The sequence below is a fragment of the Podarcis filfolensis genome (genome assembly GCF_964270895.1).
Source record: "Podarcis filfolensis genome assembly, chromosome: 16".
In the NCBI taxonomy this organism is placed as follows: Eukaryota; Metazoa; Chordata; class Lepidosauria; order Squamata; family Lacertidae; genus Podarcis; species Podarcis filfolensis.
Window position 1 is genome coordinate 40161838 of NC_139620.1, and position 24643 is coordinate 40186480.

Sequence of the window (24643 nt, forward strand, 5' to 3'; positions counted from 1 at the left end):
GAAAGCCGTATAGAAATGAAACAAATAATAAGAATAAGAAAATCCAGTCAGGGAAAAGAAAAAAGCTGTCTACAGTGGTACCTCGGGTTACAGACGCTTCAACTTACAGACTCCGCTAACCCAGAAATAGTACCTTGCTTCAGGATGAGAACAGAAATCGTACGGCACTGGCATGGCGGCAGTGGGAGGCCCCATTAGCTAAAGTGGTACCTCAGGTTAAGAACAGTTTCAGGTTAAGAACGGACCTCCAGAACGAATTAAGTTCTTAACCCGAGGTACCACTGTAGACAGTCTGTTATGGTGACCGTAACCTAAGTTTAAGGTGCCATTCAGCGATTAGCTTATATATCTAAGTTTATAACACTGGCAACAGCTCAGCCCCATCTTTATCAGCTCAAGCAGGGAAGCTGCTAGGCAGTGAGGTGGGCAATACATCAGCAGAACCCCTACTCTGCCCTGTGTGCCCAATGCCAGGTACAGACACCCAACTGAAAAGAAGCCTGGACAGAGGGAGAACTTAAATTCCTATAGCAACCGCTTCTCTACCCTAAAGCTTGCTCTACTGCTGTGGTGAGAACCCTGGGAGGCACAAATGGGGAAGACCAACCACTTATTTTGCACTCACTCAAGTTTTTGCTACACATGGCAGATTCAGCTGGAAACTTTCCAGTCATCAGAAAACCCTCCAGATCTATCACCCACCAGGAGAAAATGGATCACGGACCCTTCTTGCAAGGCCTTGTAACCTGCATCCTCCTATGAGAGACGGCTCAGAAGCACCTGGAGACATTGAATTGGCAGTCACTAGTTTGTTTTCCTTCAGTGGAGATGCTCACTTATGAAGGGAAACGAGAACAGCCCCAACCTGCCCCTTTGAAAGTCCCAGCTCATATCCTACATCCAGTTCTGGCAAGAGAGAAGAGCCAACCAGTAGAACTGCTGCACCCAGCCCAAGTCAAGTCAGCTCCCAGTCCAGGTTTTCCCCTCAGCCGCTGCTCGCTCCCAAGACTTCAAAGGAGAAGTATTTTTGTGCAGCCCAGCAAGGAGTGTAAACTGGCCAGCTGCTTGCAAAGCGCAGGAAATTAACTCTTTAGCAGCTAGCATCTTCCACTATCACTGAGAGCCAACCAGCAACAAGAAGAGGGAGGGCAGCTGGGGGAGGAGCGGGGAGCCATCTTTGATGTGGCTGACAAATTGGGGGAAAGCAAGGCAGCCAGGACTGCCCAGCACCACCACCAGACCTCCAGACAGCTCCATGTTGTGCTTCAGAAAGCCAGCTCAGTGACTAAGGCAGAGTCCTCCGTTCCTCTAGCAATGCCAGTAGGCAGCTATAAATAGCTTCCTCACAGGCTGGAGGTTCAAAGGACCTTAGCAATTTGCCACTTCAATGGAAAATGCCCCTCAGATCCACTCTGGTGTCACTAATCCAGCCCTCTCAAAAAGTGGAAAGGAAGGCTTACACCGGCCCTACCACCCCAGACAGCTCCCATGGAAGGGGCTGCATGCAGAAGGCCCTGCACTTTCTCAGCTGCTGCCCTGCAAAGGAGCCCCCCAGCCCTTCCTTCCAACAGGTGAGTCACCCATTTCCCTCTCTCCAGGCTGTTTCAAGGGGGGCTTGCGGTCACCTCTTAGCTAATCCAATTCTTCCTCAGAATGGAGAGAAGGAAAAGGCAGGATTTGGCTCCCTCAGCCCAAAGGGGCACTGCCAGGCCAGGAGTATTTATCTTTGTGTCTTAGCAAAGATGTGCCAAGGTGCAGCTGGGGAAATGGGCTCTCTAGAGCTATGGCTGCCTTGACTGAGGGAAGTGTTGGGAAGGGATAGGAACTATAAGACAGCTTTGCATTTAAATGTTTGCCTGGCCTCCACATGTGACAGAGAGCTCCATGTGGATGAGAGGAATAGATAGATCCGGGTGACCAGAATCGGGGCTAGCTGCCAAGGCTTCTCTCCCACTCAGCAACGCAGCCACAGGGGTGGTCATGGCCTCCCCCCAGGGCAAAACAAAAGCAGCACCTGCCATGCACAAGGACCAACGGCCCCTTGATTGGAGGGGTCAAGGGGGAGAAGGCAAGGCAGGAGGGGAGGCAGATGAGCAAGGTACACCTGCAGATGCAAGAGCTGCCCTCCAAAAGGAGCCGGCAGCAGAAAATGACAATCACTCTTCCGTCCAGAACAAAGGGAGCCTGGGAGAAGCAAGAACCCAAAAGGAAAAGGAAGGCAGCAGCACAGCAGCAGCAGCAGCAGTGCAGAGGGAGATCCCGCTAGCTGTGGTCAAAAAGTGGACATTTCAAGAACAAAGGCTGGGCTAACCACTGGAGAGCCAGTGTGGTGTCGTGGCTCAAGGGTCAGTCTAGGATATGGAGGAGATCAGGGTTCAAATCCCCAGAAGGCCCTATGAAGTTCACTGGGTGACCATGGTTCAGTCACAGCCTCAGTCAAACCCATCTGATGGGGATGTTGTGGGGATTTAATGAGCCAAGGGGGCAGCTATCACCTCTTCAGAAAAATGGTTTGTTGGAGGCGGGGCTGGGGGGGCTCCTGCCACAACATTGCCAACAAGGTTGCATAAGTTACCAGCCTGTTTATGGACAGCATAGAATTGCAAGAAGTTTACTCAGAAGGAAGTCTTGCTTTAGTCACTGGGGCCTTGGCAGATGGGGAAGAAGAAAGGAACAACTTAACCTCTTTCAACACCTTACCTGGTAGGAGGAAAGGGACATGCAGAGAGGAGGAGGAGAGGGATGCTTAGTTTTTATTAATTTGTACACTGTGTTTATATCCCACCTTTTTCTCCAAGGAGCTCAAGGCGGCTAACCATTTTTCTGAAGTGGTGACAGCTGCCTCAACAGCCACCCTCTGGTGGCCTCCAGCCACGTCCCCCTCCCTCCACCTGCTCTGCTGGAGCCTGCTGCTCCTCTCCTCGTGACCCTTCAGCCTTGCTCTTTCTGGTTCTCCTTGATTCCCTCAGAATCCGCCAGGGCAGGGAGGCCTGTGGCCTCTTCTTGTGCTGCTGGACTGCAGGTCCCCTGCAACACAGAGGGCACCCTCTCTCATTCACCACCCAGGAGAAAGAGGCCAACTGAGCCTGCCGCCAGTGCCTTCAGCTTCCAGGCCACATCAGTCTAATCCCGTACGCAGCCTCAGAAGTAATTGTGCAATCAAATAAGACAAAGGGTTTTCAGTAGTTCATTAATCAAGCCAATCAATTAAAACCATTTTTTAATCCACTAGGCAGCAAAACTATCCCTGCTGGTGGCTAGCAGCCTCTGCTAGGATGGTGCCCCAAGAATCATTTCCAAACCAAGAAATGTTGTGCTTTAATTCAGAACTAGTGCTTTAACTCATATGCAGAGCAGATTAAGTTGATTGGTTTAAACAATGTGTGCACTTAATCAGCCATGATCTGTTTATCCGAGTGGCAGACGTGGCTTCAAGAGATGCTTTCATCACAGTACACCAAAAGCAGGTGTGGAGTCTCTGGGGAAAGGGAAATGTCTGAGGCCAAGTCAAGAGGCAGACACCTCCAGGACCCCACCCAGAGGAAGGGGCTCGCATTCCAAAGACACAGAAGCCTCCTGGGAGTTAACAGTGTGCTCCCAAGTCCACGGATATAAGAGGAGCCTGTTCACACAACCCAAGGGCAGGGAAGGAGACATCAAGCAGAAAGTTGCAGAATACTAATGCAACAAATACATAACAACTCCCTCCCTATTACCCGGAATCACATGCTCTGTACTTCGCATGCACGGGGGCCAGCTTAGCAGGGACTGGCTGTTCCAAATAGCACCCAGTATTATCAGCCTCCTCCAAAGCAGGAGGGCCAGGCACAGCCAGTACATGCCAATTGTCTTCTCTTCTTGCATTCTTTCCTGCTCCTGCACAGGTACTGGTGGCAGCCCTGGAACAGCCCACCCCCGTTTTGCAAGGGCCCCTCTTTCAACTACACATGTGCTTTCTTCTACACCTTTCTTTCCAAAGAGGATCAGAGTCCTGCTTCTTTTAGTCCTCAGACTGTCAGTGCAACATCTAGGTGAGGCAACCCACACAGAAGGCAGCTGCCCCTCCAGCCCTCACCACCCTCAACCAGTGTGCCTAGGGCAGTGCCCCAGAGCACTGACACTGCTCACAGAATTTCTCCTGGGTGCACCTTAGTGGCATACAAAAAGGGGAGGATGGTCATAGAGCTCTGGGTTCTTCAAGGAGGTGGCATCATGGCATAGCAAGAGGGTCTCCCTAGCCTTCTCTGATTAGGATGGCTTCACACACACAGCTTAATTGGTGTAGGGTGTAAGGGGAGGGGAATACAGGCACCATATCACATATTTGTGAGTACACATCTTAGGAATCAACTTCCGCACATGGCTTCAAATGGAGTTGTACACGACCTTCACCCACAGCTGCCCAACTTGTTCTTTCCCCCCACAACTTAGACAAAAAATGGGTCATGTGTGAAAGCTCCCAGAAGAAAGGAGGAGGTGGGCAGCTGAGGAGAGCAGAAGCCTGTTGCACTCCCCCAGAGAGAAAATGATGTGTGCAAGTGCTGCATTCCTACCCAGGACCAGGGATCTTGAACTCTGTGGCTTTTGGAGGCTCACCTGCCTGTCAGGACATGCTTGATCTGTCCTCAGTAGCTGCCCTTCTCTGTCTTGCAGCAGAGAAAGTGTCAGTAGGAAAGGGAATGCCCTGACCACCCCTGTCCTTCCCCTCCTTGGCTCAGGATAAGGGGCATCTCTCAGCACAACACCCATCAATCTGGGCCAGGGGTCTGTCTTTTTAGGAGACATCTGACACATATCCAAGACTCTGCAACTGGCAGCCAAGACTGCTGCTGCTGCTGCTGCTGCTGCAGGGCTCATTTCTTCTGGGAGTCAACTTACAATGATCAAATTCCAAATTGTATCATCAGAGCAGTAATGAAACTCTACTATAAAGGATGCTTCAGCTTCCCAGGCAGCGCAACCCAATGCTGGCTAAACTGGGAGCCAAGGATCTGTTTACTAGAAGTGTGCCCACTCATAAGTCACCAGCAGCCAGTTAGGAGGAGAGCAAATATTTCCTTAGCATCACAAACCCTTGACTCAGGTTCAGGCACTCCGATTTGGATTAGGACCGAAAGCAGCTCTCAGAAGCCTCGACAAGACCACTTGCAGAGTCCTGAAAGGCATCTTCAATGCCCTTAGGGAACAGAGAGAGTTGTGGGGATAGAGAGAGAGAAAGAAGGGGGGAGTCACCCACAAAGCTCTCAGTAAGGCATCTGCAGTATTCAAGGACAGTCCCCAACGCCTGCATCTGCCACCGTTGCATGACCAGGTCCCACTGTACCATCATCGGAACAAGAATGGAACAAGTGGGTGATATGGAGTGGTGGCCGCTGAACCACCCAAGACCACAACACAGCACACCTACGGTGGGAAGAGCATTGTCTGCCTCTCTGCCACCTTTTCTGCAAAGGCAAGGCAAGGGAATTTCCATGTCCTTGAGTTGTCCACAGGCTATTCGTGTTGTGCCTGATTTCCATACACAGCTGTGGCTTAATGTTCTGCTATAACATTCCACACGCTAACCTAATACCGCCCCCACCCACCCAGCCCCAATGCCTTTTCCTGGTCCCTGGTCCTCCTGCCCACTCCCTCCACAACCAGACACTCTGGCCTCACTCTCCATGCAATTCTCAGTAGCCTCAATGCAACTCCCTGTTACACGCATTTCGAAGCGCTCTCTGCTCAGACACAGCCTGGCTGTTCCAGAAGTGGCATTTGGCTTCAAATGTCAGGGAAAGCAGGAAATTAAAAGTGGTTATGTGCGATATGCTCTGTTTTTAACTGCAGTGTTTATTCTTGGCTGCCCATACCATGGTTATTCCACAAGAACTCAAAATGAGCCTGCCACAATAGCCCTCCGTCCCCGCCCCTGTTACTGACACAACTTGCTCACACATTATGGAGGATCCAGGTAACATTCCTGCCAAGCCAAGCTGTCCTGAGTTTTCCTCATCATGGCCCTTCCTCTTACTTGCCAAGTGCTGTTTCAGAGCACATCAAGGCTGCTGAATTACAAGGTGAATTGTGAACCCATTACAGGTGAGTTTAGCACAACTGTCTTACCTGGTGTGGAGGACTAATCTGGACAGACTTGCTAATGCAAAAGCTCACTTTTCTATCTCCCGTGCTTCACCTCTGGGGAAGGTCCTCTCTCTTTCACTGCTACCTTCTAATTTCTTAGAATTACAATTATTTTCCACTTCACCAGTAGAACACACTTGTGCCCTTATAGAATGACCTTCTCTACTTCCCTGAGCATCAAGATCAGCCTCCAAGGCCTTTCCCAAGTCTCTCTCAGATCAGAAGCAGGGCAGACAGGAACTGGAGAAGGGGCCCACCAATCTTTGGGCTCTGTCCCCTGTGAAGCTCCTCTCATGCTACACCAGTTTTCTGTTGGGACCTGGTGGTCAAGATCTTTTTATTTGCCCAGGACTTTTACATCTATCAGCCTGAAAGAGTTTCAGTGTATTGTAAATTAGTCAAACATGGGTTGCTCTGAGAACCTGCTGACTGAAGAGTGGAAAAAACTGTAAATAAAATAAAGTAAAAGGGGAAATTGCCCCTCCTGAAGCTGGAGCAGCAGCAGCAGCAGCAGCTGGCTGAGGAAAGGGAGATCACCTTTTGCAGGTAAGGAGGGCTATGTACCACCACCACCCCAGCCCAGCATCAGGACTGCCAATGCCTCCATGAGAGCCTGGCTGCTGGACAAGGCTAAACATTCACCTGGTCCAACTTCCTGCTCTCCAGTGGCCAAACAAATACCTCTGAGAATCCTACAAACAGAGCCTGATCACAACAGCACCCTCTTCCAGCAACAAGTATTGAGAGCCACACCGCCTTTGATATGCCGGAGATAGGATACAGCCATCATGGCTAGTAAAACACTGATAAACAAATTCATGGAAGATAAAGCTAATTCTCTCTAAGTAGGTGCCAGTGCCACATTTTGCAGAAGAAAATCCCACAGTGCCTGGACTTAATGAAGGCGAAGAAGCCAGCTCTGAATCCTGCAATATTCAGAGGTGCTGCAGGTTCCAGAGTCTAGATGATGGGTCAATTGCCTGCTTTGTTTGGAGTCATACACCCCCTGAAAGAGGAGATCCACAGTCTGTGCATGCCCATCATAAGAGACACAGGTGACCTCACTCAGTGGCTAGGACCAGCTTCAGGTGGCAAGATGGATAGGGTCATTTCTAGACTGGGAAAACCTAATTAAACACAGTTGTCTATGCACTGGTGACCTGCAGGTTGAATTACAGCAATGCACTCTGTGGTCTAGTGCAAAATGCAGCTGGTCAACTGAAAGAATTGTACTGGCTGCCAATTAGCTGCTGAGCTAAGTTGAAGGTGCTAGAGTACTGGTGGGGAAAGTCCTACAATACAGTGAAGGATGGTCTCATGCCAAGGAATTCCTGCAGAGACCATCTCCTCAGAAGATCCCTTCTGCTGTACAGCATCACGGGGCCCCTAGTGTGGTGGCACCCATGCTTTGGAATTCCCTCCCATTACAAATCAGGCAGACACCATCTCCATCGCCTGATTGGTGCCTGTTGAAACCTTCCAAGTGGAGATTTCTATCCCACCTGCTATTGGTATTGAAATGGTTCTAACTGTTTTTTATATATCTAACTGTTTTTTTAAAATATATATATATATTTATGCAATTGTTTTATTGTGTGTGAAATCACTTTGTGGTGCTACACAGGAAGGAGTGTTAGAAACTGAGATAGGAAAGTTAAGAGCTAAATGCACCTTAAACTAGGTTATGGGTGCAACAATGGAATGGCTTTTTATAACAAGAATTCAAAGTTGAAAATGAATGAATTGCAGCTAAAATATTACGTTCATTTTTCACATGGTCTAGTCCATGGGTAGGCAAACTAAGGCCTGGGGGCTGGATCCAGCCCAATTACCTTCTAAATCCGGCCCACGGACGGTCCAGGAATCAGCATGTTTTTACTTGAATAGAATGTGTCCTTTTATTTAAAATGCATCTCTGGGTTATTTGTGTGGCATAGGAATTTGTTCATTTCTGCCCACCCAAAATATAGTCCGGCCCCCCACAAGGTTTGAGGGACAGTGGACCGGCCCCCTGCTGAAAAAGTATGGTGACCCCTGGTCTAGTCTTTCCCCTGCCCGCCCCCTAATATTCCAAAGAGGATTTCTTCTCCAGTCTGCAGAGAGTAGCTGGAAGTGGAGAAGCAGAAAAAGGTCCTCCTTTCCTTCCACTTTGCAGTTTTAATCTGAAATCTTAGGTGCAGTACTGCTCCCAGAGCTCAGAAACTACTTGCGCTAATGAAATTCCCTGTCACAAAATGCACCTAGAACAAAGGGAGTTTTGAACACTAGACGCCTGCTTCTTGGGAGAAAAGCAATGACAAACCTAGACAGCATCTTAAAAAGCAGAGACATCACCTTGCCGACAAAGGTCCGTATAGTTCAAGCTATGTTTTCCCCAGTAGTGATGTATGGAAGTGAGAGCTGGACCATAAAGAAGGCTGATGACCGAAGAACTGATGCTTTTAAATTATGGTGCTGGAGGAGACTCTTGAGAGTCCCATGGACTGCAAGAAGATCAAACTTATCCATTCTTCAGGAAATCAGCCCTGAGTGCTCACTAGAAGGACAGATCGTGAGGCTGAGACTCCAATACTTTGGCCACCTCATGAGAAGAGAAGACTCCCTGGAAAAGACCCTGATGTTGGGAAAGATGGAGGGCACAAGGAGAAGGGGACGACGGAGGATGAGATGGTGGGACAGTGTTCTGGAAGCTACCAGCATGAGTTTGACCAAACTGCGGGAGGCAGTGGAAGACAGGAGTGCCTGGCCTGCTCTGGTCCAGGGGGTCACGAAGAGTCGGACACAACTAAATGACTAAACAACAACAACAACAACAATCCTGTCTCTCCCCTTTACTTGCCTTTCTTTCTAGACTTGGCAATTAGTTTAGTTTGATTAAACTTCTTAGATACCTTTTCTAAAGAGAGACTCATATGGAGGGGGCATGTCTCTCACCCTCCCTCTCCTTTAGCTGGGGCACACCTCAGCTGGGGCAGTTTCCAGCGCCATCAGCATTTCTCCTGTGGTGCTGCTAGGGCTGGCCCTCCCTGGGATTCCCCCAACGTCCAGGCATCCAACTCCCCTCACACAAACACCCTTAGCCCTCCTCCCACCCGCTCCACCCCCCGCCTTGCTTCGTGTTCACCCTGAGTCGTTCTGACTTGGGGAGTGGCCAGCAAAATGTTGGACCAGCTTCAAGCACTGAAGTTGGTACAACTCAGATCAGGCTAACCAGCAACATGGTGTTCACACAGGACTACAGTTCCACTTGCAGGCAGGGAGGGGAGGGGGCTGCAGCTCCCAAGAGGCCTCTTGCCTCATTTTATTCCTCCCCCCCCTCCCATTTTCCACAGTGCCCAAAATAAACAGCACGTCCACAAAGGATACAAGATGAAAGGAAGAACTTCAGTTTCAGTATAAAGAAGTGCAAGCTGGAGTGATCTGAAGCTGCCTATAAATATGCAAGATCAAAGCCGGTCCTGTTAAATTAAAAATGCTGTCACACAGATAGGAACTAGCCTCTAGCACTGCCGGCTGCAACATGCGAGCCTCTGATCTGAGGCAGAGAGAGGATCAGCGCCCCAAGAAGCTGCATTCACCAAAAGGAAAAAAGGAAAGTGGAAAAAGAATTTCACCACCAGCAGATGAGTTTTAATAAGGATATTAAATAGCTTATACGCAAGTTATTAGAAACTTAACTCTTTCAAGGCAGCCTCAGGGCTTCGCAGAGGAGGAGGCACTAGCAATTTTCCAGGCTCCAGCAGGCCCCTTCCAAGTCAGAATGTGAAGCAGCCACAGCAGCCGTATGGCCTCTCAGCCACGTAGCTGCAGCGCTGCAGGACCCCCTATCAAAGCAGGAAGCCACGGCTGTCCTGGGAAGGGGCATCTGGAGACACAAGGGATGGATGTCACTGCAAAGCAGAGACCGAGAATCTTACACCACCAGACCTCAAGAGCCGCCACATCATCATCATCATCATCATAATTTATTATTTATACCCCGCCCATCTGGCTGGGCCTCCCCAGCCACTCTGGGCGGCTTCCATAGAAACCAAAAATACAGTAAAATATCACACGTTAAAAACTTCCCTGAACAGGGCTGCCTTAAGATGTCTTCTGAATGTCAGGTAGTTGTTTATCGCTTTGACATCTGCTGGAAGGGCGTTCCACAGGGCGGGCGCCACTACCGAGAAGGCCCTCTGCCTGGTTCCCTGTAGCTTTGCTTCTCGCAATGAGGGAACCGCCAGAAGGCCCTCAGCGCTGGACCTCAGCTTCCGGGCAGAACAATGGGGGTGGAGAAGCTCCTTCAGGTATACTGGACCAAGGCCGTTTAGGGCTTTAAAGGTCAGCACCAACACTTTGAATTGTGCTCGGAAACGTACTGGGAGCCAATGTAGGTCTTTCAAGACCGGTGTTATATGGTCTCGGCGGCTGCTCCCAGTCACCAGTCTAGCTGCCGCATTCTGGATTAGTTGTAGTTTCCGAGTCACCTTCAAAGGTAGCCCCACGTACAGCGCATTGCAGTAGTCCAAGCAGGCGATAACCAGAGCATGCACCACTCTGGCAAGACAGTCCGCAGGCAGATAGGGTCTCAGCCTACGTACCAGATGGAGCTGGTAAACAGCTGCCCTGGACACAGATTTGACCTGTGCCTCCATGGACAGTTGTGAGTCCAAAATGACTCCCGGGCCACGCACCTGGTCCTTCAGGGGCACAGTTACCCCATTCAGGACCAGGGAATCCTCCACACCTGCCCGCCTCCTGTCCCCCCAAAACAGTACTTCTGTCTTGTCAGGATTCAACCTCAATCTGTTAGCCGCCATCCATCCTCCAACCGCCTCCAGACACTCACACAGGACCTTCACCGCCTTCACTGGTTCTGATTTAAAAGAGAGGTAGAGCTGGGTGTCATCTGCATACTGATGAACACCCAGCCCAAACCCCCTGATGATCTCTCCCAGCGGCTGCATGTAAATGTTGAAAAGCATGGGGGAGAGGACAGAACCCTGAGGCACCCCACAAGTGAGAGCCCAGGGGTCTGAACACTCATCCCCCACCACCACTTTCTGAACACGGCCCAGGAGGAAGGAGCGGAACCACTGTATGACAGTACCCCCAGCTCCCAACCCCTCAAGACGGTCCAGAAGGATGAAAATGAAGAGAGAGTTCAGTTCGCAGGTGCCTATTCCTTTCAACCTGGATAAACCAAAAAGGCAAGTGCTGAGGTCAGACTGGTACCGTAAATGCAATTCAGGAGGCCAGGTGGTCAAACCAGCTCATCCTCTTCAACCATTTATCACACCCTCTTCTTCCCACACTGCAGCTCTCCTCTTTTTGCCTGATGGTGGCGGAGGGACTGGATGAAAAAAGCAATGGGCCAGCTTTGGGAGTTTATAAGTCCAGTTCAATGAACCAGGAGGCTGGTAAAGAATCTCCCCCTTATGCTTTCTTCCTCTGCTGTTCTGGCTGTAAGGGCCACCCCTAGACCAAGCCATGGCTGGTCCCAAGAGGAGCAACTCGTAGATTTGCTGATCATCAGAAATGCAGCACCAACAGTGCCAACATCAAAGTATCACTTCCTTTTTCCAGTTAAAAGCGAGACAGAAAGACCTGGAGTGTACAGGCATCCTGGCATGCAAAGCCACAGACATCCGCAGGTAGGCCACTCAACCAGGTAGGCCAGTCAGTTGGTTCCCTCTCTCCAAAACAAAGCATCAAGTCCAGCCAGCCCCAACGTCTGCTGCAGGACTAGAAACATAGGCAGCACTCTGCAGCTGAGCCCCTGTTTTCCAGCACTGGCCTCTGAGTAAGGCATCACCTTTGACAAAGCCACACTGTGGCAGAATGCCCAACTCTGCACCCAAGAGAGGATCTAGCTCTTCAGGAGCATCTTTTTCACCATGCTTATGTCAATACTGGTAGACCTCACTCACACTTAACTGCTCTTGTAAACCAAACTTAAGCTGCAGGATTCCCAGCGGAACAGGAAAATTCCTGCTCAAGGGCTACTGAGCATAGAGGTGCTATGCCGGACTTTGCAGGACCAACCATCAGTGTGCAGAAAAACAGGGCACAGAGTTTTCCACATCAGAGGCTCCCCAGCTGTCATCCAACAGGCAACAATCCTCATACACTGCCATAGCAGCCTGTGATCAAGACTTGCAAATGGCAAACTAAGGCAGCACTGAAGGAGGTTGCACCAACATTTCTAAATAATTGCTTGAAAACAGATTCCTAAAACAAAAGTATCAACCTGGGAGTTGCAAGAAGCTTAAAGGTTTCGCCGCCATGGTTTATCCTCCTCTTCAGAGATGCACAACCCACATCTGAGGCACACCAATGACAAACCCTGGAAGTAATTGGTCTGACCCAAGAAGCACAGACATCCCCCCAGAGCAGCAATTCTGCACTCTGCCACTTGCACAGGCAACATGCTCTGTGGCAGGACTCCTAAGGTGCTTCACACACCACGCCACAGGCTGCAATTCAGGCTGAGCAGGTGAACTCCCGCCCCCCTCACAGATGGCCAAGGCTTCCCCGCCAAGAACCTAGCCTCAAAACTGGAAGAAGTGTACACCGTGGGGGAAGCAGACGCTCCATGCAGCCCAAAGAGCTGCCAAAACCAGGGGCCACACCCAGCCTCCTTGTCACTTGCACAGCCGTGCTGCCCAGCATCATTTCCTCGCCACTTGCCTGCCTGCCTGCCTGCCTGCCAGGAAGAGTCAAGGGTTTCCTTTGACACATACAGGAGGAGTGAGTAAGACACCTCAGGCAGGCAGCTGCACTCATCTCACTCAAGCTTCAGCAGTGAGAAGAGAAGATGACATTTTGGGCCCACCTGGAAGACAACCCTCCTCCATTGCTTTTTATTGCACATTCATGATTATCTGTGCTATTGGGACAGTCATATGCTGCCCCACTTTCAAAGCTGGCTGCACCTATAAAAGGTTCAAGGCAGCCACTCTGCTGCAAATGTTCTGGTTTATTTTTGTCCCACTTTTCTTGTGCTATAGCCTATTCAGACCCCAATAATGTGGCAGGGACGCGGGTGGCCCTGTGGGTTAAACCAGAGCCTTGGACTTGCCGATCAGAAGGTCAGCGGTTCGAATCCCCACGGCGGGGTGAGCTCCCGTTGCTTGGTCCCTGCTCCTGCCCACCTAGCAGTTCGAAAGCACATCAAAGTGCAAGTAGATAAATAGGTACCGCTCCAGCGGGAAGGTAAACGGCGTTTCCGTGCGCTGCTCTGGTTCGCCAGAAGCGGCTTAGTCATGCTGGCCACATGACCAGCTGTACGCCGGCTCCCTCAGCCAATAAAGCGAGATGAGCGCCGCAACCCCAGAGTCGGTCACGACTGGACCTAATGGTCAGGGGTCCCTTTACCTTTATTGTGCTCCTTCAACACAGCTGGCTAGAATTATTTAGACATGGACACTCAAACTAGAATGTAACTGAATGGGACTGACTTCAGAGTTCAGATGCACTGGATTGCACACTGAGTGGTTAAGAACAAGGCTTTGCTTTAATGATGCCCATAGTTATGTACTGATCCGTTTTTACACTTCAATGAAGATCAGCTAATGCATCCTCACACAGCTGTATTGAACGTCAAGATCAGGAACTTTCCCCAATCTACACTCCCAACCCTCAGAAACTCTCAATCCTATCAAGGGGGTGTGGGGAAATGACAGATATAGCATCTGTTGTGCCCAAGCGGCCTGCCCAGAAGTAATAGCAGCAGCTTCTGTGAGTGGGACACTTAAACTGAGGAAAGGAAGAAAGAGTTAAGATGCAAATGAAAACCCACAGGGGAGCCTAAATTCAAAAAAACTCATTTGTTAGGGTTTGAAGCAGAGAGACAAGAGTCGTGTGTTTTTTCATCAACAGGGTAACCTTTGAGGTGGCTTTATAATTCTAAATACTGCTTCATGTTGTTCTGTGGAGGTTTTCATTACTGCAGAGCAGTACAGAGCAACTAAGAAAGCAGAATAAACCCACCACTAACATCAGTAACACATTGCAAGATACACCCACCATAAAACAGTGTCTGGAGGGGCCCTTAGTACAGGCCCTCAAGATGTTTTGGCACTACAAGTCTGTTCATCCCTAGCTAACAGGACCAGTGGTCAGGGATGATGGGAACTGTAGCTCCAAAACAGCTGGAGGGCCGAGTTTGGGGATGCCTGCCTTAGTACAACAAAAGCCAGTTTGGGACCCAGCCCTGGGAGATGGATGCTTCCCCTGCCTTTTCCTTGCCGGAATACATGGCTGAACAAGGGCCTCCTATGTCTAAGGGAACTTCAGCAGAGGTCCAACATGCGTGACGCGTCTGAGCAGGTGCCCACAATTCCTTCAAGAGCTGCTAAGAGAGATGCGAGTTTCTCACAACACTTTCAGTCCTATGTAGCTGCTTGACAAGGCCCTTGGCAGCATTCACTACAGCACCAGCAGCTTGCAGAGGACGGGATGAGACAGACTCCTTCTCTGCAGGCTCGCCAGATTCCGGGGGGGGGGGCAGGTTCCCCCCTCTCCAAAACAGGGCCACTACTGGCTGGACTTCATTAACCGCAAAGTTAGAAACATGTACGCTTTTGACACCTGAGCTGCTGTTGCGCTTTTGAGTAAAACAGCCTTCTACATGTTTGGACTACAACCTCCAACAGAGGCTGATGGGAGCTAAAGTCCAAAACATCTGGCGGGCACTGGCTTGGGGAGGGCATCCTGGACAAAAAAATTCTTGCCGGGCACTTCGATTTGGGAGACAAAGCCTCTCTGTTTAGCAGGTTAGGACTAAAGCATGTTTAGAAACTAACGGGAGGAATGAGGCATTTTTCATTAAAACACGCAGGCGCTGCATGCTTATGGGATTCAGGCTGAGAGCCAAAGCCACCTTGCTTGGGGCGCCTCCGTCCACCCAGCAAAGCCCCTTCCTCTTCGCCCTGCTCCGAGGCGGGTTTGGGATGCCCCCCCCAACTTAGCAAGTACCCCCCGCCACCCGCAAGGCGTCCCGCGCAGCCCCCTCGGCTCGCAGGCCAAGGCGACGGGGCGCAGCAGCCGACCGCCAGGAACCTGCAGCACCTGCCCAAGCCCTCCCGGCCAAGCCGTCGCCTGCCGCCCCCTCGGCGGCGCCCGCCGCTTCTCCGTCGCGGGGCGACCAGGGGGGCCGGAGCCCCGGAGGGCTGGCCAAGGAGCCCCGCCGGCAGCCCTCTGCACCCTTCCCAAGTCCCGCGCCCGCCAGGACCAGGCACTCTGCAGATGCTCAGAGGCCCCTCCCCGCGCGGGAAGGCCGAGGGAGGGCCGCCTCTCGCCCAGCGCGGCCTGCCCGGAGCCCCCTTTCCGCGGCCGGCCGCGGGCTCACCTGCACGATCTCGCCCTCGGCGCTGAGCGTGGCCCCGGCGCGGGAGAAGCGGCCCTGCAGCCCCGTGGTGTAGGTGGTGTAGTCGCCGCCGGGGCTGGACTCGAAGAGCACCACCTCCACGAAGGCCGTCTCCTTGGCCAGCGCCGCCGCCGCCATCCTCGTCGCGGCCGCCGCCAGCAGCGCCAGCAGAAGCAGCAGCAGCCCCGGCGGGGAGAAGGGAAGCGCCGGCCCCGCGAGAAGCCTCATCGCGCCGCCTGGCCCACCGCGCCGACCACGGGCAGCAGCAGCGCAGGAGGCGGCGGCGGCGGCGGCGGAGGCGGCGCCCGGTGGAGGCCACGCATCGCTCCCGCTGCGGCTGGCCCGGCCCGCCCGCCTGCCTGCGCCGGCGGCTCCGACCCCAAAGCGCGGCGGCGGCGGCGCCTGCTGCTCGTGGCCGGGCTCGGCTGGCCTCCCGTCCTGCGGCTCCCTCGCCTCGCGTCTCTCTCTCGGCGGCTGCCTCCTCCTTCCTTCCCTCTCCCTCTCTCCCTCCGCCTCGCTCTCCTTCTCCGCCCTGCCGAGCCGCTTCCCTTTCATCCGCTCCACGTGACGGGGACCGCGGGGTTATCTCCGCCTCCGGCCCGCCTCGCTGCTCGCCAGCGCAGCCCTCCCCGCCGCGGCTGCGGCCTGGGCCGGCTGCTTCAGAGAGAGCGAGCCGCCTCCCGGCCGCGCGGGGGCCAGAGCGCCTCCAAGCGCGCCCGGCTCCGCGCCCGGAGCCCCAGGCCGGCGAGGCGGCTCCCGGGGCTGCTGCGGGGAAGGGTCTCGGGCGGGCGGGCGGGCCTCGAGCGTCCCTTGCTCGCCTGCCTTTTCCTGAAGCGTCGGGGAAGGCGGCCTCGCGAGGAGCCCGGGGACCGTCCCTGGGCGTAGCCAGGATTTGTGGGGCGTTGGGGGGCAGCTGCCCCCTTGACGCCCCCGGGAGCGTCGCCAGGCCCGCAAGGGGGCGCCAGGGGGAGGCCAGTGCTAAGCCCTGACCCCTCCAGCGCTCCCACCTGGGGACCGAGCTCGCCGGGGGTGGCTGCTTGGCCCCTCGAGGAGGAGGCATCTCGGGTCAGAAGGCAGCATCTGCAGCGCTTCCAGCTTGGGAGAAGAGGTTCCTCCAGACTTCACCCCGGCCTAATTCCCCCATGGCCGGGGGGGGGGGGCACCCAGGGGCTTCAGTGTGGCCCAGGTGGCCACTGCAGATCCCGCCCCTTTACCTGGCTGGTCTTCAGCCAAGGAAGTGGAGAGATGAGGGTGGGCAGGTGCCTAAGAAGGTGTACCTTCACGGCCTAGGACCCTCGTACCTGCGGGACCGCCTCTCCCGGTCTGCCCCACAGAGAGCCTCAAGGTCCATAAATAGCAACACCCTAGTGGTCCCGGGCCCTAAGGAAGTTAGATTAGCTTCAACCAGAGCCAGGGCCTTTTCAACTCTGGCTCCGGCCTGGTGGAACGCTCTGTCTCCTGAGACCAAGGCCCTGCAGGATCCGATTTCTTTCCGCAGGGCCTGTAAGACAGAGTTGTTCCGCCTGGCCTTTGGCTTGGAGTCAGTTTGATTCCCTCCCTCTCTTTCTTTTTTCTTTTCCTTTCTCCTCCTGCGATGAGGCTACATTTTAATATTTTAATGTTCCATTATTTTAATGTTGTATTTAAATTTTGTTTTTTTAAGTTGTATTCATTCAACTTGTTTTTATTATTGCTTGTTAGCCGCCCTGAGCCCGGCCTTGGCTGGGGAGGGCGGGGTATAAATAATAATAATAAATATTATTATTATTATTACCTGCGAGAAGAGACCTCCACCTCTCCAGCCACCCGAGGGGAAATAGAAAGAGCCAGCCTGCCTGGCCTGTGGATGGATATGGCTTCCCCCAGGAGGGTCTCCATGCAGCAACCTCCCTTGGGCACTTTCTCAGCCCAAAGCACCACAGAGTTCCCCCAAAAGGGGCCTAGACTGGCCGTTTTCCTTTCTTCCTCTGGGCTGGAAGGAACTTCCTGTTGGCGCAGCTGACTGTTCCTGCTGTGGCTGCCTCACTCTTGCTTTTTATGTAGGTATTATGCTGCTTATATCTTCCCATGTAGCCTTTGAAAAGGCCCTTGAGGTACAAAATGGAAAAACCTAACATGAAGAACCATCAAGAAGGATAAGTTCAGCCGTTCTCTTAGGGCAGCAAAAGCCAAACTCACAGGCCTATTTAAAATGCTGTTGTCCTTTGCTCTCCAAAGGCTGATGGAGAGCACTATTTTAATCATGTTTGCTCATTTTTGGAAGGTGAGAAGGACCCCCAGCCTCACACCCTGGGCCACCCCCAACCTCTCTCACCACCAAAGGAACACAAGTGAACAACACAAGCACGCTGACACCAAACTCTACATACATTAAGCATAATAGAAAGACCGCTACCCGACCCCACCCCCATCCATCTCCCCTCCCTCCACCCCCCTTTCTTTTTTTCTTTCTTTTTTCTTCTCTCCCTAATGCCTCATCAAATGAAACGGATTTGTAAAAATGTTACATGGAAGAAAAAAATACGAGGCATTACACTTACACTGTAAAACAAGAAAACCCTTAATAAAATATTTTTTTAAAAAAAAGAAGGACCCCCAGCCTTGTTCTTCCGGAATGTGCCTGCCCCCTTTCCCCCACTGCGGTCCATCAAGGAAGGGGCTTTGGCCAGGTGGCTCTGTGTCCTCTGCCTCAGGCCCCAGAAGACCTGCCAAATTCTCACTTGTTGCAAGCATTTTAATTTAAATGCCATTCAAGGTAACTCCTAGCCAAATGGCATGGGATTAAGAAGCAGGAAGTCCTATCCCACCTTTGTTCCTCCAAGGAGCTCAGTAGCAGGCGTGGTTATCGCTTTCCCTGTTTTTCCATGAAGTAAGTTAGATTGAGAGACGGACTGGCTCAAGGTCACCCAGTGAGCTTTATGCCTCAGAGTGGAGATTTGAACCCTTGTTCTGAAATGGCCCAACTCGGGTGTGCCATCCCTGGCCACAAATGGATGGGACTCCCACTGCAAATGCCACAGAATAGCTGGAAGCTGGCCCTTCACAACATGGGCGCAGTCAAGGGGGCAGCTGCCCCCCAAATCAATAAAAATCAAATACTTAACTGAGGTTCTGCACCCCCCAACAAAAATCCAGGCTACGCCCATGTTTCTCAAGGCATTTTCCGGCCCACTGTCTCAAGAAGACCCACTTGCAGGAGGATCCCTGACTTTGGGTGGGTCAGCTTGGGGTTCATAGGCAGGAGCCCCTGCCCCTCACAGATGCTCAAATGTTGACACATGGAGGGGCCTTTCTGGGTCCAGGGTGACATTCCCCCCTAAGTCTCTCCCCCTCCCCCTGAGCAAGGGGCTTGCTTGCCGTGTCTGTTTCCTTCTGTGGTTTCAGGCTCTTAAGACAGTCTCATGTGGACTAGTCGCGTTCTGATTCCTATCTATAAACCACCCCAGCAGGTGGAGTGGGGGCTGTGGACCAGGCTTAGCTGTCATGAAGAAGCTGCCAAGTTTTGTTACATAAGTTTGAGCTGGCCTTTGAGCTGCTGCTTTGTTTTTCCCTTCTGACACCCACTTTCAAAAATTTTCTTCATAGTGAAAGCTAAATGGAGTTGCTTGGCCAGTGATATGTTAAATGTAGTCTTTAAAATGGTCTTCAGATTAGATAAATAGGTTCCTGTGGTATTGCGGTGGGTGAGCTGCATGCCCTGAGTTGTATTTAGAGCAGGCATAGGCAAACGGCCCTCCAGATGTTTTGGGACTACAACTCCCATCATCCCTAGCTAACAGGACCAGTGGTCAGGGATGATGGGAACTGTAGTCTCAAAACATCTGGAGGGCTGAGTTTGCCTATGCCTGATTTAGAGGCATGGAAAGGGTCTGAGAGGAAGATGAAGGTGGGAGAGGACAGAGCCAAGGCAGTGGGAGTGGGGCTAAATGGGCTAGTTTTCAGTTTTGCGCCGCTCCTGAAATAAATAAGTTTCCAGCCCTTATCTCTGGTTGTTTGTAATTCCCACTATGGTACACACATCTATATAGGTCTGAGGAAGGGTTGGCAACTTGTGGGTGATGCAAGTAGTCCCACAGCCCTGGAAGGGAACTTGATGGGTCAAGGTTGGAATCTGGGTGGTGGATTTCATATGAAACATTATTTAAGGTAAAGCCTTTTCAGTTATTTAAGGTAAAGGCCTTCGTTATTTAAGGTAAAGCCTTCATTGTCCAGAAAGTGGGAGAAGCAACAAGAGGAACAGCCATTTTAGATCTGGTCCTAACCAATGTTGATGACCTGGTTAGTGGGGTAGAAGTGGAAGGATCATTAGGCGCGAGTGATCATGCTCTTCTGAAGTTTACTATACAGCGGAAAGGAGCAGCCAAGCATACTAGGACTCAATTTCTTGACTTTAAGAAAGCCGACTTCATAAAACTTAGGGAAGTGCTGGGTGAGATCCCATGGACAGTAATACTAAAAGGAAAGGGAGTTCATGATGGCTGGGAGTTTGTTAAGAGGGAGATAGTAAAAGCACAACTTCAGACAATACCAATGAGACGGAAACATGGAAGGTGCCTAAAGAAGCCAGGGTGGCTATCTAAAGAATTTTAACTGAGTTAAGATTAAAAAAGGATGTGTACAAAAAATGGAAAAGGGGGGAAACCACCAAAGAGGAATTCAAACAAATAGCCAGCACATGTAGACACAAAGTCAGAAAAGCTAAAGCACAGAATGAACTCAGGCTTGCTAGATGGGTATGTTCGTAGCAAAAGGAAGAACAAAGAAACAGTGGGGTCACTCAGAGGAGAAGATGGTGAAATGCAAACAGGGGACACAGAAAGGGCTGAACTCCTCAATGCCTTCTTTGCCTCAGTCTTCTCCAATAAAGAAAACAATGCCCGACCTGAAGAATTTGGAGCAAATGATTCAGCAGAGGAAACACAGCCCAGAATAACTAAGGAGATAGTACAAGAATACTTGGCTAGTTTAGATGTATTCAAGTCTCCAGGGCCAGATGAACTGCATCCAAGAGTATTAAAAGAACTGGCAGATGTGATCTCAGAACCACTGGCAGTCATCTTTGAGAATTCCTGGAGAACAGGCGAAGTCCCGGCAGACTGGAGGAGGGCAAATGTTGTCCCTATTTTCAAAAAGGGGGAAAGAGAGGACCCAAATAATTACCGCCCAGTCAGTCTGACATCAATACCAGGGAAGATTCTGGAGCAGATCATTAAGCAAACAGTCTGTGAGCACCTAGAAAGGAATGTTGTGATCACCAATAGCATGGATTTCTGAAAAAGAAGTCATGTCAGACTAACCTGATCTCATTTTTTTACAGAATTACAACCCTGGTAGATGAAGGGAACGCAGTGGATGTAGCCTACCTTGATTTCAGCAAGGCATTTGACAAGGTGCCCCATGATATTCTTGTAAAGAAGCTGGTAAAATGCGGTCTTGACTATGCTACCACTCAGTGGATTTGTAACTGGCTGACTGACCGAACCCAAAGGGTGCTCTTCAATGGTTCCTCTTCATCCTGGAGAAGAGTGACTAGTGGGGTGCCACAGGGTTCTGTCTTGGGCCCGGTCTTATTCAACATCTTTATCAACGACTTGGTTGATGAACTCAAGGGCATCCTGATCAAAATTGCAGATGACACCAAACTGGGAGGGGTGGCTAACACCCCAGAGGACAGGATCACACTTCAAAATGACCTTGACAGATTAGAGAACTGGGCCAAAACAAACAAGATGAATTTTAACAGGGAGAAATGTAAAGTATTGCACTTGGGCAAAAAAAATGAGAGGCACAAATACAAGATGGGTGACACCTGGCTTGAGAGCAGTACATGTGAAAAGGATCTAGGAGTCTTGGTGGACCACAAACTTGACATGAGCCAACAGTGTGACGCGGCAGCTAAAAAAGCCAATGCAATTCTGGGCTGCATCAATAGGAGTATAGCATCTAGATCAAGGGAAGTAATAGTGCCACTGTATTCTGCTCTGGTCAGACCTCACCTGGAGTACTGTGTCCAGTTCTGGGCACCACAGTTCAAGAAGGACTCTGACAAACTGGAACATGTCCAGAGGAGGGCAACCAATATGGTCAAAGGCCTGGAAACGATGCCTTATGAGGAACGGCTAAGGGAGCTGGGCATGTTTAGCCTGGAGAAGAGGAGGTTAAGGGGTGATATGATAGCCATGTTCAAATATATAAAAGGATGTCACATAGAGGAGGGAGAAAGGTTGTTTTCTGCTGCTCCAGAGAAGCAGACACGGAGCAATGGATCCAAACTACAAGAAAGAAGATTTCACCTAAACATTAGGAAGAACTTCCTGACAGTAAGAGCTGTTTGACAGTGGAATTTGCTGCCAAGGAGTGTGGTGGAGTCTCCTTCTTTGGAGAACTTTAAGCAGAGGCTTGACAACCATATGTCAGGAGTGCTCTGATGGTGTTTCCTGCTTGGCAGGGGGTTGGACTCGATGGCCCTTGTGGTCTCTTCCAACTCTATGATTCTATGATTCTATTATTCAATTATAATAAGTCTTAGTAACATCCAATATATTTAGTGGGTCCTCGTGATGTAAGGCCCTAGGTCCGTGGTTCTCAAAGGGTGTGGGGCAGCACACTGGTGTGGCAGAAGAGGCTGGCAAGTGTGGGAAGATTCAAGGACCATCAGAAACATTTCAGTGTAGTATAGTATTTTATTGCAGAATATGGATAGATATATTTTCAAAATGAGAGTAAGAGCATCAAGTAATACTGAGGACAATCGTAGTTGTGTTTTCCAATCTATTTCTTATCAATAAGCAACTTGGCGTTTTGCGAGCAAATTTTTATTCTGAAAGTGTGGTCCAGATGAAAAAGGTTGAGAACCACTCAGTCAGGGAACTGCCATCAGCTCAGAGGCGGGAGACAGGGAGAGTTGTGTTACCGGGAGCCTCTGAAAATCTTGCAAAGCAGTTCCTCTTCCGGAGAAGAGGAAAGCCCCACCTCCAGTGGAGAAGAGGTGCAGGGACCAGAGGATGCTAGAAAGAGCCTTAACACCGCGCCTGAGCAAGCCGGAGAGGAGGGAAGCACACTCCTGCCATTGCCCGTCATGCGCAGCAGTTTGAGGTGCAAGGAGGGGCGGAAAAGGCTGGGGTGACGAAATTTTTATGTTGGGGGAGGTACAAGAACAGACCACTCCCGGATTCTGCTAGCAACTGAGCCAGACATGAACTTATGACGCTCTTCACTGTAAATAGTTTGCACTAAAAATAAAGCCTGTAAAAGACAGGTCGGAGTGGAATTTGCTGCCAAGGAGTGTGGTGGAGTCTCCTTTGGAGGTCTTTAAGCAGAGGCTTGACAACCATATGTCAGGAGTGCTCTGATGGTGTTTCCTGCTTGGCAGGGGGTTGGACTCGATGGCCCTTGTGGTCTCTTCCAACTCTATGATTCTATGATTCTACTCTTGAGCAACCACAACAGCATCTGACACACTGCCTTAGGTTATGCCATACTTGGCTTGCCCCTAAATCCACCCCTGGACTTGTTCCTCTCCGTCCTATGGAACCCAAGTGAGCAGAGAAAGGAGAGGTCATTGCTCTGGAGGCTATCAAATTCCCTGATAGGAAGTGTGGGAAAGGGGTCCCCATTAACCACCTACCAGCAGCAAAGAAATTGGCAAAGCACCATACAAATCCATTTTAGCAACAACAGAGAACAGGCCATTAGAATTGTGCAGGGTTAACACTTAAGACACCTAACCTATATAAAACCGAACTGATCTCCCATGTGTTGGAGATGGTGTCCCACTAGGGACATAATGGCACATGTGGTGGGAATATCAAAAAATAGAAACATTCTGGAAAAATGTATTTACAAAAATATCTTTGATTACAAGGCAGATAGTCTCCGTGACCACAGGACTGGTGCTACTAATATACTCATGTTATGTTGCAATTAGAAACAAATAACTCATAACACATCTATCAGTTACTGCAAGAACAACTATTATTAACTATGGACCAATGATATAATGCAATTTGGTAAACAGCATTATTGGAAAAACTAACACAAAACCATTAAAACTAGTAAGAAGCCAAAAGAAAAATGACAATTTTAATGCAATCTGGTGTCACATTATTGATTACACAAATATTGAGGCATACGGTAGAACAGTAACCAAAGTACTGGCATGCATGAAGTACAAATTTTAATTTTTTCCCTTTCAGCCCTCCCCCACTTCCTATAAATTCCTATAAATTATAATTGATATTGATACAAAATACCTTATAGTTATGGTCTCCAATCTAAGCAATACATTATTTCATATCTGTAATAACTAATAATTTTGTATATACACTGACTCAGTTTTGTTAATATATTCAGAAACGTTTATCTGCGTGTTGTTTTTTGTTTTTATGTGATTGTTGTATGCCATATGCTCTGTGTAAACAAAGCTATATCTCAATGCAACCATGTTAAACAGTTTAAAGATGCAAATGAATAAAAACCACATTACAAACAAGAAACAAATAAATTGGCAAAGTCCAATCCTATATTGATGGAGTGGATCCTGAAACAGAAAGACACATGAGATTGCCAACTTTGTGGCTTCAGCTGAGTCATGTTAAGAGCAACGTCACCTGTGGCACAGCAGTCTGTCATGGAGCTTGCAAGGCTACAGGAGCCCGACTGAGACAAGTAGGTGGCTGAGACAACTAGCTTTGCAACCCCAAAGAGGAAGAGCCAATAGCAACTGAGTCCTTGCTTTAAATAAAAAACAAAGTTTATTTATTTCAGAGGTTGGACTAGATGACCCTCAAGGTCCCTTCCAACTCTACGATTCTATGAAACAGAATTAAGAAATTGAAAGCTACTTCAGCTACATGGTTATTTTGGTTATTTTGCTTAGGGTATGGGAAGACACGTAGCATCTGTTTATTACCTGAAAGGCTTTTTTTTAATCGAGTGGACATCGAGTCGAATGCCTTCCCATTTATCCTGATCAATACTGGTAGCAACATCTTGTTCCCATAGCTACTTCAGGCTATCAGTAGAACCTTTAGTACTTTTCCTTAGTACTGCATGTTTCCATGTATAAGACCCCACCCCAATGCATATGATGACTCCTATTTTTTTGGAATCCAAAATTAAGAAAACAATATTTTAGAGTCACCAGAACCCTAAAATTGAAATGAAAAT

The 24643-nt window shown here is 50.1% G+C and overlaps 2 protein-coding genes across 3 annotated transcripts in view; both read right to left on the minus strand.

The window, feature by feature from the left end:
- The window catches only part of ZNRF3 (zinc and ring finger 3), a 72457-nt gene extending 56533 nt beyond the window's left edge, over positions 1-15924 (minus strand). Inside the window, exon 1 of one of the 2 annotated variants that reach the window (XM_083589946.1) lies at positions 15458-15924. In XM_083589946.1, coding sequence (XP_083446072.1) covers positions 15458-15703 — 246 coding nt within the window. In that variant the 5' untranslated portion in view covers positions 15704-15924. The remainder of the gene's footprint in view (positions 1-15457) is intronic. The other variant, XM_083589947.1, reaches the window with a different exon arrangement.
- RSRC2 (arginine and serine rich coiled-coil 2) overlaps positions 1-24643 on the minus strand; it is a 220960-nt gene that overhangs the window by 159557 nt on the left and 36760 nt on the right. The window lies entirely within an intron of this gene.